Source organism: Schistocerca cancellata, chromosome 12 (assembly GCF_023864275.1).
Source record: "Schistocerca cancellata isolate TAMUIC-IGC-003103 chromosome 12, iqSchCanc2.1, whole genome shotgun sequence".
In the NCBI taxonomy this organism is placed as follows: Eukaryota; Metazoa; Arthropoda; class Insecta; order Orthoptera; family Acrididae; genus Schistocerca; species Schistocerca cancellata.
In genome coordinates this window covers 126503939-126522252 of record NC_064637.1, presented here as the reverse complement: position 1 = coordinate 126522252, position 18314 = coordinate 126503939, and the positions used below count along the sequence as shown (strand labels likewise).

The window sequence follows — 18314 nt, the reverse complement described above, 5'->3', positions numbered from 1 at the left end:
GGAGTGGGTGTGGCGCCACTCCATTGATTGCCGTTTTGTTTCAGGTTCGAAGTGATGAACCCATGTTTCATCGCCTGTAAAAATCTTTGACAAGAAATTGTCACCCTCAGCCACATGACGAGCAAGCAATTCCGCACAGATGGTTCTCCTTTGCTCTTTATGGTGTTCGGTTAGACAACGAGGGACCCAGCGGGAACAAACCTTTGAATATCCCAACTGGTGAACAATTGTGACAGCACTAACAACAGAGATGTCAAGTTGAGCACTGAGTTGTTTGATGGTGATCCGTCGATCATCTCGAACGAGTGTGTTCGCACGCTCCGCCATTGCAGGAGTCACAGCTGTGCACGGCCGGCCCGCACGCGGGGGATCAGACAGTCTTGCTTGACCTTGCGGCGATGATGACACACGCTTTGCCCAACGACTCACCGTGCTTTTGTCCACTGCCAGATCACCGTAGACATTCTGCAAGCGCCTATGAATATCTGAGATGCCCTGGTTTTCCGCCAAAAGAAACTCTTGCAACGCACATCCGTTACAGACGCCATTTTAACAGCTCCGTACAGCGCTGCCACCTGTCGGAAGTCAATGAAACTATACGAGACGAAGCGGGAATGTTTGAAAATATTCCACAAGAAATTTCCGGTTTTTTCAACCAAAATTGGCCGAGAAAAAAAATGTGTTGCATTACTTTATTGAACTGCCCTCGTAGATAGTGTTTTTTCCCTCGCTTTGTTTGCTGGCTTACGATGTAGATGAAAGTAAAGGTACTGAAAATGGCGCGAACCCAATTTAGCTCATTGTCTGTTACACAAAATATAGTGGGGAAAATCATGTGGTTCACGAATGTCATCCACACTAGCAATGAAGGGTTAAATCATTGAACCACACCAAGAAAAATTTTTGAATGGTAGCTGTCTCTCAAAAACCTTGTCATATTTTTGAAATACACGTGGCGGCACCCTTAAAAGTAGCGCAGTTCCTCCTTGAATGCGAATACAATATTTCGACATTGAAATAAACAGGTATAACAATGGACAGTTTTATGCAAAATCGATTGTTTGGATTCTTCTGCCAGTATTTCAGTTTATTTCATCCGTGTGGGTAAACGTTTCTCTTTGCGATCTTCAAAATGACTTTCTCTATAGAAGAAAAAATTCAAGTTGTGAAAACAGATTCGATTAAGAAAACTCGTGAAATTTTCGGGGTCAAGTATCAGCACATAGGACTTCCAGCAAAGAGAGCAATACAGAGTCTGTAAAAAATGTTGTGAATTGGCAGGAGCCAATTCACGGGGTTTGGAGGAAGCCGAAAGGCACGCGATTAAGCTCACGCAGGCTGGCGTGAGGTCTGCAACAGGTCAGAGAAATAAGACTAGCAAAACAAGAGTAACTGGTAGAATACTTAACTTTAATCCACAATTGGTGAGCATCTCTCGTGACTGTACATGCTTCACAATATTAATTATCAAATGCTATTGCGCCTTGCTAGGTCGTAGCAAATGACGTAGCTGAAGGCTATGCTAACTATCGTCTCGGCAAATGAGAGCGTAATTGTCAGTGAACCGTTGCTATTAACGTCGGCTGTACAACTGGGGCGAGTGCTAGGACGTCTCTCTAGACCTGCCGGTGTTTGTGTTGTCCTCATCATTTCATCATCATCCAGGACAGTGGCGAAATTGGACTGAGCAAAGATTGGGTAATTGTACGGGCGCTGAAAACCACGCAGTTGAGCGCCCCACAAACCAAACATCATCATCATCATCATCTAGACCTGCCGTGTGGCGGCGCTCGGTCTGCAATCACTGACAGTGGCGACACGCGGGTCCGACGTATACTACCGGTCCGCGGCCGATTTAAAGGCTACCATCTAGCAAGTGTGGTGTCTGGCGGTGACACCACAAAAAAAATCTAAAGCTCTTACGGATCTGTGCAAAATGTAAAACAACAAAGAATTCCTTCAGTTCGTACCCCAGGAGTAACTGCAAACATTTTCCGAAGAATTATTCAGATCCCAAGATGAACTGGCCCAAGAGGTGCACGTAAGTAGGAGGAGTTGGCAGTGGATACTGGAAAGTCTTAATTTGAGGCCATTTCATGTGACAGTTGTGCAGCCATTACTGGAGGATGCCTGTCAGAAACGTGTGGGGTACCGCAAGTGGCTTTTGAATAACATCAGCGATGGTTTGTTAGACCCTTTCCTCATCATATCGTAAGTAATGAAGCATCTTTCCGGTCACTTGAATTCACAGGACACGAGTTGCTGCGCAACGAGGACCCCTAACATTGTGTGTCTGGGACCACTCCACGAAGAAACAATTGGCGTTTCGTGCTGTGTAACAGGAAAGCGCACCTCTGGACCGATATTTTTTGACATCGCACTCAACCCGGTTGCATGTATTGAAGTTTTTGATACATTTTGTGGCCAACTGACTGAATATGAAAGACAATACTGCTCCTTCCAGCAAGACGGAGCAACTGTTACGCGTCTAAGGTACCCCAGGAACAAGTTCAAGATGAAACTTCCTGGCAGATTAAAACTGTGTGCCCGACCGAGACTCGAACTCGGGACCTTTGCCTTTCGCGTGCAAGTGCTCTACCAACTGAGCTACCGAAGCACGACTCACGGCCGGTACTCACAGCTTTACTTCTGCCAGTACCTCATCTCCTACCTTCCAAACTTTACAGAAGCGCTCCTGAGAACCTTGCAGAACTAGCACTCCTGAAAGAAAGGATATTACGGAGACATGGCTTAGCCACAGCCTGGGGCATGTTTCCATAATGAGATTTTCACTCTGCAGCGGAGTCGTGCTTGGGTAACTCAGATGGTAGAGCACTGGCCCGCGAAATGCAAAGGTCCCGAGTTCGAGTCTCGGTCGGGCACACAGTTTTAATCTGCCAGGAAGTTTCATATCAGCGCACACTCCGCTGCAGAGTGAAAATCTCATTCTGGAAGTTCAAGATGTTTTCACTGAGGAACGAACTGTCAGCCAACATTTATGACCACCAGGTTCACCGGATCTAACAACATGTGTTAAAAGGAATGGGCACGCAATGCAGGAACTCAAAGACAACATCAGCCGAGATGTTGCCGCCATCGATGTCTGAACTCTGCGCCCGGTGTATCTGAAATGCTTGGACGTGCACAGCTACATGGCGACAACTATTGAACTATAACTTCTGAACGGTTTGTGTTAGCACATTCAAACTGCACGGTTGACCACAGGGCGTGATGGGAATTAGTATGCGGATACATGGTTTAGCGACGAGGCCCACTTTCATTTGGATGGGTTCGTCAATAAGCAAAATTGGCGCATTAGGGGGACTGAGGATTCGCATTTATTGTTAGAGAAGTCTCTTCACCCTCAACGGGTGGCTTCGCAGTGCGCAGAGTCCACACACAGAATAATCGGTGCGATGTCCCATGAAGGCACAGTGACTACCGAACATTACGTGTAGGTTTTGGAAGATGATTTCATCCCCATTACCGCTACGCTAGTGACCCTGATTTCGACGTGATTCGTGCAAGACGGAGCTCGACCCCATCGAAGCAGGAGAGTGGTGGCCGTCCTGGAGGAGCACTCTGGCCCGCATTCTGGCTCTGGGGTACCCACTAGAGTCCTGCATGACCGAGTAAGCGAGCACAAAATACGAGGTGGGGCGAGCACACCCTCACTGGATAAGCTACCCGCTCTAGTTCTTGTGACCGAGCATAGAAGCCGTGATCTAATACGTTGCACGTAACTTCAAACACATTACACCTGTCATTATCCGTGTGAACCTGCAGCCAGTACGGGCTTCTTATTTGTGGTGTGTCTCTCTCTGTAATCATGCAACGCGAGGAAGCCAGTGTAGTAAGACGTAAGATTGAAACTAATGTTTACACATTAAAGAAACGGGAAGGTCTAAAAAGCCAAGTATGGAGTACATTTCTGTTGGTTGTAGATGAAAACATTGCGTCTACTGGGTACGTATCGTGCATAAACTGCTCCACCTTATTGTTTTTCCAGTCGGGAACCACTCATTTAAAGAAACACAGTTGCAAGAAACCTCACAAAGATCAAAACTGTGTGCCCGACCGAGACTCGAACTCGGGACCTTTGCCTTTCGCGGGCAAGTGCTCTACCATCTGAGCTACCGAAGCACGACTCACGCCCGGTACTCACAGCTTTAGTTTGGAAGGTAGGAGACGAGGTACTGGCAGAAGTAAAGCTGTGAGTAGCGGGCGTGAGTCGTGCTTCGGTAGCTCAGATGGTAGAGCACTTGCCCGCGAAAGGCAAAGGTCCCGAGTTCGAGTCTCGGTCGTGCACACAGTTTTAATCTGCCAGGAAGTTTCATATCAGCGCACACTCCACTGCAGAGTGAAAATCTCATTCTGCTCACAAAGATCGTTTCTTTGGCCGTCCTTCCGTTATCTTAATACGCTTGAAATAAGTGAACAGCAGGAAATTCTTAACAATGTGTGACAAATGTGTGCTACGTACGCAGGTACAACATTCAATCATTAACATAATCGTTTTTGCATAGTTAGTGGAAAGTGTATTATAGAGAAACGGGAATGTTGTGACTGGTATAATATTTCATTAACGTAAATCATATCGTCTTTATGGGAACGGGGGTCGGGTTGTTTGGGGGGAGAGACCAAACAGCGAGGTCATCGGTCTCTTACGGGAATGTTTCGATGATTTCCATATCAGTTTCGTATTACTTGTCTCTTTTGTTTATTATCATAGATCCTTGAAGTACTGTGTCATCACCACCCAGAAAGAGAGCTCGTTTCAAGGAATGGAGGAACAACAGATCATACACAGCAGATGAAGTAGATCTGTACAATTTAATGCACCCCAGAGATGATGATGACATCTTAAAGTGGTGGAGCAGACATGAAACAGATCTGCCAGGTTTGGCTGCAGTTGCAAGACGTATTTTATGTATCCCAGCAACAAGCGCACCTAATGAAAGGTGCTTTAGTAAAGCCGGCATGTTACTAACAAATAGCCGCAGCCAATTAAATCCGGAACGCGTTAGTGATTTCCTGCTGATCAACAATAACTATAATTTTGTTTATGTTGCAAACAATTGAAACATACGACATGTTACGTCTGTAAATGTTTAATGTTCTTTGTATGCTTTCTTTATGAAGATGGTTGTCTTCTAGATTACAGGGAAAGCACTCATTTAATGATTCCTATGAATGAAAGGAAAAATATCTCTTTTGTTTGGAAATGAGACTCGTCTTCTATCCGCGATTGTATTGAAATATCATTTTACTTTCCAAGTGCTTTATGAGTTTACCTGTGTCACGTACCCGTTCTTGGAAATGTTACTTTTGTATTAAAAGAGAGAGAGCGAGAGAGAGAGAGAGAGAGAGAGAGAGAGAGACAGAGGCGTTGGATTTGTACAGTAAAGTACAGTGCAGCGAGCCGGGGGGAGGCGAGGTGAGAGGTCAGCGGTGGACGGTCATGCTCGGTTATCCGCGTGTCCGGAATCCGGACAACAGACATGGGGCGAGTACGTGGCCGGGCCGAGTCGTATGGGGCCGGACACGAGCTGCTCGGTCCCCCCGTCAACAGGCGAGCCGTGACCGGTCAAACATGGAGCGTTGCAGCACTCTAGTACCCACAGGCCACTTGGCATGGGCCGCGCTTGGCTGCCACATTCTCCGGTTCTGAACACATGCAACTCCTTTTCGTGGGCTATATTAACGATAAAGTGTACAGAAATAAACTCAAAGCACTGCTGAGCTGAATACAGCCATTCCGAAGTTCATCGACAGCATCAGTGTTCCGACACTTCAGCTGGTCATGGAGAATTTGGCGATTCGTCTGCGCCACATCATTACCAATGAGGGCAGGCATATCGAACATGTCATAACTTAAATCTGTAGTGATTTTTACATGTTGAATAAAGTGTGTCCTTGCCATAGTTTGTAACTAATCCACGGTTTTTTTTGTATACACTGAAGCGCCAAAGAAACTGGTATGGCCACTCTTTTTCAAATACAGTGATATGTAAAAAGGCAGAATACGGCACCGCGGCCGGCAAGGCTTATATAGACAACAAGTGTTTGGCAGAGTTGTTAGCTAGCTTACTGCTGCTAAAAAGGCAGGTTATAAAGATTTAAGGGAATTTGAACGTGGTGTTACAGTCGGCGCAGGGAGCGATGGGACACAGCATCTCCGAGGTAGCAATGAAGTGGTGATTTCCCCGTACCATCATTTCAGCCGAGTGTACCGCCAATATCAGGAATCCGGTAAAACATCAACTCTCCGACATCGCTGCAAGAACGGGACCAACCCGCAGATTGCTGCAGATTTCAGTGCTGGGCCATCAACGAGTGTCAGCGTGAGAGCCATTCATAGAAACATGGGCTTTCGGAGCCGAAAGCCCAGTAGTGTACCCTGGATGACTGCACAACACAAAGCTTTACGCCTCGCCTGTTGATAACTGGAAACATGGTACCTGGTCGAATGAGCCTCGTTTCAAATTGTATTGAGCAGATGCACGTGTATGGCTATGGAGACAACCTCATGAATCCACGAGCCCTGCTTGTTGGCAGGGGATTGTCCAAGCTGGTGGATGGGATATGTGGAGTTGGAATGATATGGGACACCTCATATGTCTACATACGACTCTTCTGTCTGAACACCTGCAGCCATTCATGACGATTGTGCATTTCGAAGGACTTGGGCAATTCTAGCAGGACAGTGCGACACTCCACAGGTCCAGAGTTGCTACAGAGTGGCTCCAGGAACAGTCTTCTGAGTTTAAATACTTCCGCTGCCCACCAATCTCCCCAGACATAGGGCGGCCGCAGTGGCCGTGCGGTCCTGGCGCTGCAGTCCGGAACCGCGGGACTGCTGCGGTCACAGGTTCGAATCCTGCCTCGGGCATGGGTGTGTGTGATGTCCTTAGTTTAGTTAGGTTTAAGTAGTTCTATGTTCTAGGGGACTTATGACCTATGATGTTGAGTCCCATAGTGCTCAGAGCCATTTGAACCTTTTTTTTCTCCAGACATGAACATTGTTGAGCATATCTGGGGTGCCCTGCAACGTACTGTTCAGAAGAGACCTCCACCCCCTTTCGGATTCATGGACAGCCCTGAAGGATTCATGGTGTCAGTACCCTCCAGCACTACTTCAGACATTAGTTGAGTCCATGCCACGATGTGTTCCGACACTTCTGCGTGCTCGTGGTGTCCCTACAAGATATTAATCAGGTCTACCAGTGTCTTTCTCTCTTCAGTGTAGTTTAGTAATAGTCACCCTGTATGTGTTTGATGTTGCTGTCGGTCAGAGCCAGCGTTTCCTATAAATGTATTTTTCATTGAATTTTTCAATGTAAATAAATGGCTAAGTCCATTTCCGCTCTTTGCTTCTGTAATTTCACAGCATTTCCTTTTTACTTAGATGGGCTACTTTTATCGGCACTACCCTTACGTGGTAGATTGACAATATGTCTTTGGATACTGTGGATGATCCACATTTTGATGCTTTCCATTTGTGAGGTTGTTTTTTCTCGTGTGACGCTCGCCGCCTGTTGCATCGGCAGACGAGGAGCGTGGGGAGACTGGCGCCGGGGTGTACAAGACACGGTCCGACGACGACGCCGACCTGGGGTCGGGGAAGGACTGGCAGCGGCTGTCCAACGGGGCGCAACATGGCGGCGCAGCGGGGCCAGCCGAGGGCACTGCCACACCTTTCGAAGAGGCCGTCGCCATGACAGGTGGGTGCAGCGCCAGGCGTCACACAGTGCGGGACCAGACTACACTCCTGGAAATTGAAATAAGAACACCGTGAATACATTGTCCCACGAAGGGGAAACTTTATTGACACATTCCTGGGGTCAGATACATCACATGATCACACTGACAGAACCACAGGCACATAGACACAGGCAACAGAGCATGCACAATGTCGGCACTAGTACAGTCTATATCCACCTTTCGCAGCAATGCAGGCTGCTATTCTCCCATGGAGACGATCGTAGAGATGCTGGATGTAGTCCTTTGGAACGGCTTGCCATGCCATTTCCACCTGGCGCCTCAGTTGGACCAGCGTTCGTGCTGGACGTGCAGACCGCGTGAGACGACGCTTCATCCAGTCCCAAACATGCTCAATGGGGGACAGATCCGGAGATCTTGCTGGCCAGAGTAGTTGACTTACACCTTCTAGAGCACGTTGGGTGGCACGGGATACATGCGCACGTGCATTGTCCTGTTGGAACAGCAAGTTCCCTTGCCGGTGTAGGAATGGTAGAACGATGGGTTCGATGACGGTTTGGATGTACCGTGCACTATTCAGTGTCCTCTCGACGATCACCAGTGGTGTACGGCCAGTGTAGGAGATCGCTCCCCACACCATGATGCCGGGTGTTGGCCCTGTGTGCCTCGGTCGTATGCAGTCCTGATTGTGGCGCTCACCTGCACGGCGCCAAACACGCATACGACCATCATTGGCACCAAGGCAGAAGCGACTCTCATCGCTGAAGACGATACGTCTCCATTCGTCCCTCCATTCACGCCTGTCGCGACACCACTGGAGGCGGGCTGCACGATGTTGGGGCGTGAGCGGAAGACGGCCTAACGGTGTGCGGGACCGTAGCCCAGCTTCATGGAGACGGTTGCGAATGGTCCTCGCCGATACCCCAGGAGCAACAGTGTCCCTAATTTGCTGGGAAGTGGCGGTGCGGTCCCCTACGGCACTGCGTAGGATCCTACGGTCTTGGCGTGCATCCGTGCGTCGCTGCGGTCGGGTCCCAGGTCGACGGGCACGTGCACCTTCCGCCGACCACTGGCGACAACATCGATGTACTGTGGAGACCTCACGCCCCACGTGTTGAGCAATTCGGCGGTACGTCCACCCGGCCTCCCGCATGCCCACTATACGCCCTCGCTCAAAGTCCGTCAACTGCACATACGGTTCACGTCCACGCTGTCGCGGCATGCTACCAGTGTTAAAGACTGCGATGGAGCTCCGTATGCCACGGCAAACTGGCTGACACTGACGGCGGCGGTGCACAAATGCTGCGCGGCTAGCGCCATTCGACGGCCAACACCGCGGTTCCTGGTGTGTCCGCTGTGCCGTGCGTGTGATCATTGCTTGTACAGCCCTCTCGCAGTGTCCGGAGCAAGTATGGTGGGTCTGACACACCGGTGTCAATGTGTTCTTTTTTCCATTTCCAGGAGTGTATATTCACCGTAAGAATACACTTGATGTAGACAAACACAAACGCCATGATCGGTCAGAAGCCGTAGCACACGTACACTAAAGTGCGCGTCATTTACGACGGCGGCCGGGTTTAGGTTCGTTCTGCGCATCTGACGTCACAAAACACAGTCAGCCAATGAATAGAGAACGATGCTGCCCGAGCTCGACTGCAGTGCAGAGCACGGACAAGTGTCTTCAGTTTTAGAAACGTTCAGTCATAAATAATTGAACAAAAGCAACGTCTTGATAGCAGACTTTCTTTTATAGAAAGTTTGGAAAAAGCATTCCTTATGCCAGTTGCTTCATATTCTATTACTTAATTAAACCAAACAAGCAATAAGCCTCCTAATTCAGGCGATAGCAAAGAAAGGTGTTTGCATCATTCTCACTAACCGCTTTTTCGCAATAAAGAACACCAGTAATTGTTTATTTCCTATTGTACTTCAATGAAACGTGAGTAATTCACAGTCATACCAACAGTGTTTGTCGGTATTTTGCACCACATCTTAAAGTCCTCCGGGCAGACAATTCAATGACGAGTTGCGTTAGCGTAATGGTTACAGTGTTTGGCTGCTAAGCGAAAGGTACTGAGTTCAAACCTTTATTAAAAATCATTTCATATCATTTCTTTATTTAAAAACAATATCGAAGTGTCTTACTTCATATATTTTATTCGTTTGAATGTAATTTTTTGAAATTTCTAGTGGCAACTAAAATCGACCAAACGGAAAATATACGCTATGGACTTTTACCCCTGCAAACTCTTCCAAATTTCGTGCAATGCACAATAACTGCGTTGAACATCGAAACAAAATTAAGTCATTTAAGGGGGGAAGGTATCAGTCAAGAAGAAGTGTAAAAATCAAATTTTTGGGCCAAATAGTTTTTGTGAAATCGAATGATAAAGTGTGTCAAAGCAGTCAGAACACCATGTGGCTGCACAGGCGAGCATTGCAGTGATGACAAAATCGCGCACAGCGCGGAATGCGGGGAGCACGTCTCTGAAGCAGGGAAAGCGTTAATGCGGCCGTGGTGGCTTTACTTCATAAACTGCGCGCTCCCCCCTAAACGTAAGTCTGAGAACTATACTGTACTACGGCGGTGCTTCTCTTGGCGCGTGGAAGTGGCAACGCAGCAATCTCCCGCGTCTGGGCGGGCGTGCGCGAGCCGCCAAGATAAAAGAATTGAACTATAGTGCTGTTACACTCTTGTAAGTAGGTCCTACATACAGAGATAAGCAAAATAATGTGAACATTCTTACAAGGGAACCTCCCCATCGCACCCCCCTCAGATTTAGTTATAACTTGGCACAGTGGATAGGCCTTGATAAACCGAACACAGATCAATTGAGAAAACAGGAAGAAGTTGTGTGGAACTGTGAAAAAATAAGCAAAATATACAAACTGAGTAGTCCATGGGTAACATATACAACATTACGAAATTCCTTAGCTCAGGAGCGCCGTGGTCTTGTGGTAGCGTGAGCAGCTGCAGATGGAGAGGTCAGAGGCCCTTGGTTCAAGTCTTCCCACAGGTGAAAATTTTATTTTCTTTATTTTTGCATAGTTATTATATGTCCGTTCGTTCATTGACGTCTCTGTTCACTGTAATAAGTTTAGTGTCTGTGTTTTGCGACCGCATCGCAAAACCGTGCGATTAGTAGACGAAAGGACGTGCCTCTCCAATGGGAAACGAAAACATTTGATCGCAAGGTCATAGGTCAACCGATTCCTCCACAGGAAAACACATCTGATATATTCTATACGACACTGGTGACGGCATGTGCGTCACATGACAGGAATATGTTGTCGACCGACCTAACTTGTACACTTGGCGAATGGGTAAAAAGACTCTTCTACCTTGCCCGATTTAGGTTTTCTTGTGGATGTGATAATTACTCCCAAAAAAGTGATGAAAACATAAGAGTTTGTCACATAAACTGGAAATAAAAAATTAAAATTTTCACGCGATTGAATATTTGAACCAAGGACCTTTCGTTTCGCAGATGCTCACGTTTCCACGAGACCACGTAGCTCCTGCTGCCGCAGCGTCCTTAATGTTACCTATCTTGCCATGAACCACTCAGTTTGTATATTTTGCTTATTTTTTCTTAGTTCCACACAACTTCTTCCTGTTTTCTCAATTGATCTGTGTTCAGTTTTTCAAGGCCTATCCACTGTGCCAACTTATAACTAAATCTGAGGGGGGTGCGATGGGGAGGTTCCCTTGTTAGTAATGGAATGGTTATGTCTGACGGGCAACAACGCGGATAAGGCACATGCCGCGCTGGACTGTGCTTGTTCAGTACGGATTAGGCATCAGTGCAGGTCGTTTACGAGTAGTGCACACTCCGTATCTGCGTCCACAGCTCGAGGTCTAGTGCCTAGCGTTGCTACATCTTGATTCACGGGGTCCCGGGTTCGATTCCCGAGCGGGTTGGGGATTTTGTCTGCCTGAGGACTGGGCATTTGTGTTGTCATCATCATTTCATCATCATCATTCGTGACAGTGACTAGATTGGACTGTGCAGAAATTGGACAGTGTAAAAATTGGGACTTTGTATGGGTGCTGATAACCGCGCAGTTGAGGGCTCCACAAACCAAACATCATCATCATCATCATCATCATCATCATTCGCGCCTGTATTCAAAGACCGAGGACGACGTGCAATGATAGATGTAACAGAGTTACAAAGAGGGCAAATTGAGTGTGCCCGATTAGCTGGACCATCAGACCATCAGTAACCAAGACAGCCAACTTATTGAAAGTTTCAAGAGCAACTGTTGCAGTAGTCATCACAGCTTAGACAAAACATGGAAAGATATCATCGTGTAAACGTAATACTGGGCGCAAATCAAAGCTAAATGACAGAGATCGTCGTACGCTAACACGAATTGTCTTGTCTCAAAACAACACAAGACTACGGTTGCTAAAGTGACTGCAGAGTTCAATAGCCATCATCGAGACCCCATATCTATCGACAGCGTCCGCCTAGAACTCCATAATGCGAATATTTGTGGACGAGCTGCTATAACGAAACTATCAGTGGCGACAACCAATGCAAAGAAGCGTAAAACGTGGTATCAGGAGCATAAATCCTGGACGGCTGATCAGTAGAAACACGTCATATGGTCCGTCGAGTCAACGTTTTCGTTATTTCATAACATCGGGCCGGGTTTACGTCTGGAGAACGCTAAAAGAAGCCTTCAATCCTGACTGCTCGAATCCAACAGCTAAGCATGGAGGTGGAAGTGTGATGGTGCGAGCAGCCATATCATGGTATTCTACTGGTCCTGTCATTACTCTCAAAGGACGTGTTACAGCCAACGATTACTTGAACATTTTAGGCGATCAGGTGCACCTCATACTTCAAACGTTGTTCCCCAATAATGATGCCATATTTCAGGACGATAATGCACCCATTCACACACCCAGGACGGTACAATCGTGGTATGAGGAGCGTGCAACTGAACTGCAGGGTCTTCCTTGGCCAGCACAGTCCCCAGACTTGAACATTATAGAACCGTTGTGGGCGGTATTGAAGCGGAGATTCCGGAGCAGATTTCCGCCTCCCTCGTCACTACTGGGGTTAGAAGAGGTTCTGATCAAAGAGTGGCACAACATTCCACTAGAAACTATACAGTCATTATATACCAGTATTCTAAGAAGAATCGTAGCTGTATTACGGGCAAATGAGGGTCCAACCTCTTATTAATAAACCATCCCCAAGTAAGTACAGGTGTTCACATTATTTTGCCTATATTCTGTACGTATTGGATACCTTATTACTAAGTTACATTAAATGAAACTAAGATATTCTAATACATTCACAGCCATCAATAGTTTTCTTAGTCACTCTTTAACTTGTAGTTTTTGTTTCAAAAATCGTGCACAGTCACACTGTTGTGCTCCGATTTGCGCGCTGTTAAAACGCAGTCTGAAAATGGCTGAGGCTGTTTCCTGCTCCGTAGTGAAACATGCGTGTCGAACGCGGCTTAAAAAGTGGCGAGAAATAGGTTGTACTTAATGTTTTTCATAAATTTACAGGAAAAATCGGCATTGAAGGTTTCCGAGGCACTATATTTGATACAGTTGAGGTACAAAGCAAAGAAGGGAAAGCAGAAAGGTGGAAGGAGTATGTAGAGGGTCTATACAAGGGCGATGTACTTGAGGTCAATATTATGGAAATGGAAGAGGATGTAGATGAAGGTGAAATGGGAGATACGATACTACGTGAAGAGTTTGACAGAGTACTGAAAGACCTGAGTCGAAACAATGCCCCGGGAGTAGACAACATTAGAACTTCTGACGGCCTTGGGAGAGCCAGCCCTGACAAAACTCTACCATCTTGTGATCAAGATGTATGAGACAGGCGAAATACCCTCAGACTTCAAGATGAATATAATAATTCCAGTCCCAAACAAAGCAGGTGTTGACAGATACGAACTATCAGTTTAATAAGCCACAGCTGCAAAATAGTAACGCGAATTCTTTACAGACGAATGGAAAAAGTGGTAGAACCCGACCTCGGCGAAGATCAGTTTGGATTCCGTAGAAATGTTGGAACACGTGAGGCAATATTGACCTTACAACTTATCTTAGAAGAAAGATTAAGGAAAGACAAACCTACGTTTCTAGCATATGTAGACTTAAAGAAAGCTTTTCACAATGTTGACTGGAATACTCTCAAATTCTAAAGGTGGCAGGGGTATAAAATATAGGGAGCGAAAGGCTATTTACCATTTGTACAGAAACCAGATGGCAGTTATTAGAGTCGGGGGGCATGAAAGGGAAGCAGTGGTTGGGAAGGGAGTGAGACAGGGTTGTAGCCTCTCCCGGATGTTATTCAATCTGTTTATTGAGCAAGCAGTAAAGGAAACAAAAGAAAAATTCGGAGTAGAAAGAAAGAATGTGTGTGAAATCTTATGGGACTTAACTGCTAAGGTCATCAGTCCCTAAGCTTACACACTACTTAACCTAAATTATCCGAAGGACAAACCCACCCATGCCCGAGGGAGGACTCGAACCTCCGCCGGGATCAGCCGCAGAGTCTGTGACTGCAGCGCCCTAGACCGCTCGGCTAATCCCGCGCGGCAATTCGGAGTAGGTATTTAAAAAATCCGTGGAGAAGAAATAAAAACTTTGAGGTTCGCCGATGACATTGTAATTCTGTCAGAGACAGCAAAGGACTTGGAAGAGCAGTTGAACGGAATGGACAGTGTCTTGAAAGGAGGATATATATAACATCAACAAAAGCAAAACGAGGATAATGGAATGAAGTCGAATTAAGTCGGGTGATGCTGAGGGAATTAGATTAGGAAATGAGACACTTAAAGTGGTAAAGGAGTTTTGCTATTTGGGGAGCAAAATAACTGATGATGGTCGAAGTAGAGAGGATATAAAATGTAGACCGGCAATGGGAAGGAAAGCGTTTCTGAAGAAATTTGTTAACATCGAGTATAGACTTAAGTGTCAGGAAGTCGTTTCTGAAAGTATTTGTATGGAGTGTAGCCATGTATGGAAGTGAAACATGGACGATAAATAGTTTGGACAAGAATAGAAGCTTTCTAAATGTAGTGCTACAGAAGAATGCTGAAGATTAGATGGGTAGATCAAATAACTAATGAGGAGGTATTGAATAGAATTGGGGAGAAGAGGAGTTTGTGGCACAAGTTGACACTAAGAAGGGACCGGTTGGTAGGACATGTACTGAGGCATCAGGGGATCGCAAATTTAACATTAGAGGGTGGAGGGTGGAGGGTAAAAATCGTAGAGGGAGACCAAGAGATGAATACATTAAGAAGATTCAAAAGGATGCAGGTTGCAGTAAGTACCGGGAGATGTAGAAGCTTGCAGAGGATAGAGTAGCATGGAGAGTTGCATTAAACCAGTCTCAGGACTGAAGACCAGAACAACAACAGAGGTACAAATAGTCAATGGATATAAAACGTGTGGTGTCACTGCCAGACACCACACTTGCTAGGTGGTAGCTTAAATCGGCCGCGGTCCATTAGTACGTGTCGGACCCGCGTGTCGCCACTGTCAGCACTTGCAGACCTAGCGCCACCACATGGCAGGTCTAGAAAGACGGACTAGCACTCGCCCCAGTTGTACGACGACTTTGCTAGCGACTACACTGACGAAGCCTTGCTCTCATTTGCCGAGAGACAGTTAGAATAGCCTTCAGCTAAGTCCATGACTACGACCTAGCAAGGCGCCATTAGCCTTACAGTGATTGTAATTAACCGTATCTGGAGATAGAATCATTTGTATCGTCAAGAGCGATGTACCACAAGGATAAATTAAAGTTAAGTATTCAAGGAGCTGCATACTTTTCTTATAGCATTAATTAGGTATCCTGTTCCAGAATTCACGCCAGCCGGCGTGTGTGTACGCGTGCCTTTCGGCTACCTCAGAGTGGCGTGGCTGTTTTGCTACGCCACAACAAAACGGAATCGGTATCGTAGTGGGGTGTTAATCTGGTGAAGTTCAGGTATCGCTGCTTAAAATGTCTCCTTGGTTATCTTTCGTTTTTCGTTCAATTTGAAATACCAAAATCGCGTAACTGTAATTTTCATCATCATGTTTTTATAAATAATGTACTATTCTTGTTTCTAATTACATACTGCACGCGAAAGTCCTGTTTTCATTTCAAATATAAATTCTTAAATTTCGATATTTTATGAAAGATTGTTAATAAAGGCCTGCTTAAATTAAGAAAACATAATTTTATTTTTAGGACAAAAGCAAAAACCGAATATTCTTTATCTGGACTATGACAATTTTATACTGCAGATGTAGTCTCACACGAACCACAGTGGTAAGTGTCGTAAAAACATTAAGAACAATTATTTCCACAGCATCGAGCACACCTTACAAATGCTGCATTTTTACTTTTGCTACTGTATCATTACAATATGCTCCCAACAGAACTGATCTGGAGCGAAGTTAAGGGATTTATCGTGAGAAATAACTGACCGTTAAGCTACCAGACGTACTAACGCAAGCAGGTTTTTTACACGTCAATGTCGAACGCTGGCGGTATATAGAACGTCTCATCATAAAACAAGAAGGGAAAATGCGGCGCCTTCGTGCCTTCGTGGATTCTGTTGTTGAGACTTGTTATCAACGTAGCAGGTTACAGTTCCCGAAATGAAATGTATTCTTCCGAATAAGCTAATGGATCATCAGACGACTGATGCAACTGATACCTTCAGTGGCGTCGGTATTCAAAAGTACGATAAAATCCTTGCAGTATGCTATTGTATGACACATAGCTCGCTCGGAAATTTACCCTGTGTTTAAGTCAGCAATTTTCATCGCTCTTGTTTGTAATTAGAATACTATGTTAGGTGAGAACGAGAGCATTTTATGCTTCCCGTCTGGTCACCTACGAAGCATGCGCTACTGCTGGAATTTTGTCGAATGTTATTTCATTCTCTTTAAAAGTTAAATGACGTTCGAAGCTATATTGTTTCTCTGCTCGTCTCTTTTTACATCTGAACTGCAACAGCTCACATAATTACAGGTTAGTAGCACCATCTGGCTGCCAGCGCTGTCCAAATTAAATTCGCCGGTAAAGCTGTTGTCCCGCATTATCGCTCAGTCTATGTGCGTGTAACACAGCATAAAACGGGTGCTTATGGTCGTACGTGATTGTACTGGACACTGCTCGGCTTCCGTTCCACGTGAAGAGAAACCCAATGAGATTCAAGCCACACACGGAAGGCTACATGATGTAATGGTTACGTAAGGTTGATTCTTATGATGAACACAGTATTGCTGTGAGTCACGCTGGAACAGGCGTGTGTACGTGTACACACGGGACCAAAAAAAAGTAGGTCATCCCAAGAGGCATCATGCTAAATACCGTGTAAGACCACCAATGACATGTATAACGGCCTTAATATGGCGAGGAAGAGCGTCCACGAGTTTCTAGAGATGCACAGTGATTTTATATCAACTGGTATACCTCATGTGTCGTTATATCCAAATGGTTTATAAACGTTAACTTACATTCAGGTACGTGGTACTGTACTAACAGTGATGTATATAGTGTAACTCATGTAAGCCCTCCCTCAAACCTGTCACGTTATATCTTCAGAGATCCGATGACGCCACCTTTAGTGTATTGAAACCGGTTATCCAGTAAACAGTATTTAAGCGATCTTGGCTTCTGAATTATTTCTACAACAGAGTGATCGCCCCACCACACACTATGTGTTCACTGCATTATGGATTTCGTCAATGGCTTCCTTTGTGGTGACCTCAATTGGATGGATGGAGCATGCTTCATCTCCGGTGCTTGACCGACCGCGTTTAAATTCGTGAATCGAAACGTAAATTGTCTTTAATGATGGTGCAGAGCCCGCGTGCACTTCATCCAGTTTTGTTTTGATCTGTACAGTAATCCAACCCATCAAATGAAAATGTTTAGTAACAGCATGAATCTTGATTTTCTTCCTTCTCAGTCGCAGTTGACACACTAACTTAGACGCTTGTCAGAAATGAACTAGACGCAGTGAATTGTTAAAATTCTTCGCACGATTCTTGGGATAATCAGGCTTACAAAACATGAAAGCAGTACAAAAATGTTCCATTCTTTCATGGGAATTTACCAGACTTATAACACCACCCTCATAAAGCACTCCGGACTATTCTTGACCATTCTGGAATCTTCTAGAAAAAAACGTATGTTGATATTCCAGAATACTTGTAAAAGCTCGACATCATTGTACAACGAAATCTAATTTTTCTCTCGAAAAGTATATTGACTGGAAAGAGCCAGAACGTGTTCTAGTGACCAACACAGTGTGATGGCAACCACTTCAGACACTCGTAGCTCTACAGCCACAACGACTACCACTGTAAAATCTCTAAACTGCACTACAAGAAAACCATCAGTACCACCAGAAACGAAAGTGCTGTATAATATTTCATAATGTTCTAGCTTTTTCCAGAAAATCCAAGAGTTTTCTGGAATGTTCCAGAATGTTCTAGGATTTTCCAGAATATTGTAGAATTTTTCACAATGTCCCAAGATGTTTCAGGATGTTCAAGAATGTTATCAAATCTTCCATTATACTTTGCTGGTGGGGATATAGTCCAG

The 18314-nt window shown here is 45.5% G+C and overlaps 1 protein-coding gene across 1 annotated transcript in view; it reads left to right on the top strand.

The window, feature by feature from the left end:
* Window positions 1-7653: 7653 nt before the first annotated feature.
* The window catches only part of LOC126109515 (synaptic vesicle glycoprotein 2A-like), a 193538-nt gene continuing 182877 nt past the window's right edge, over window positions 7654-18314 (top strand). The window contains exon 1 of the mRNA XM_049914536.1: window positions 7654-7724. Coding sequence (XP_049770493.1) covers window positions 7718-7724 — 7 coding nt within the window. The 5' untranslated portion in view covers window positions 7654-7717. The remainder of the gene's footprint in view (window positions 7725-18314) is intronic.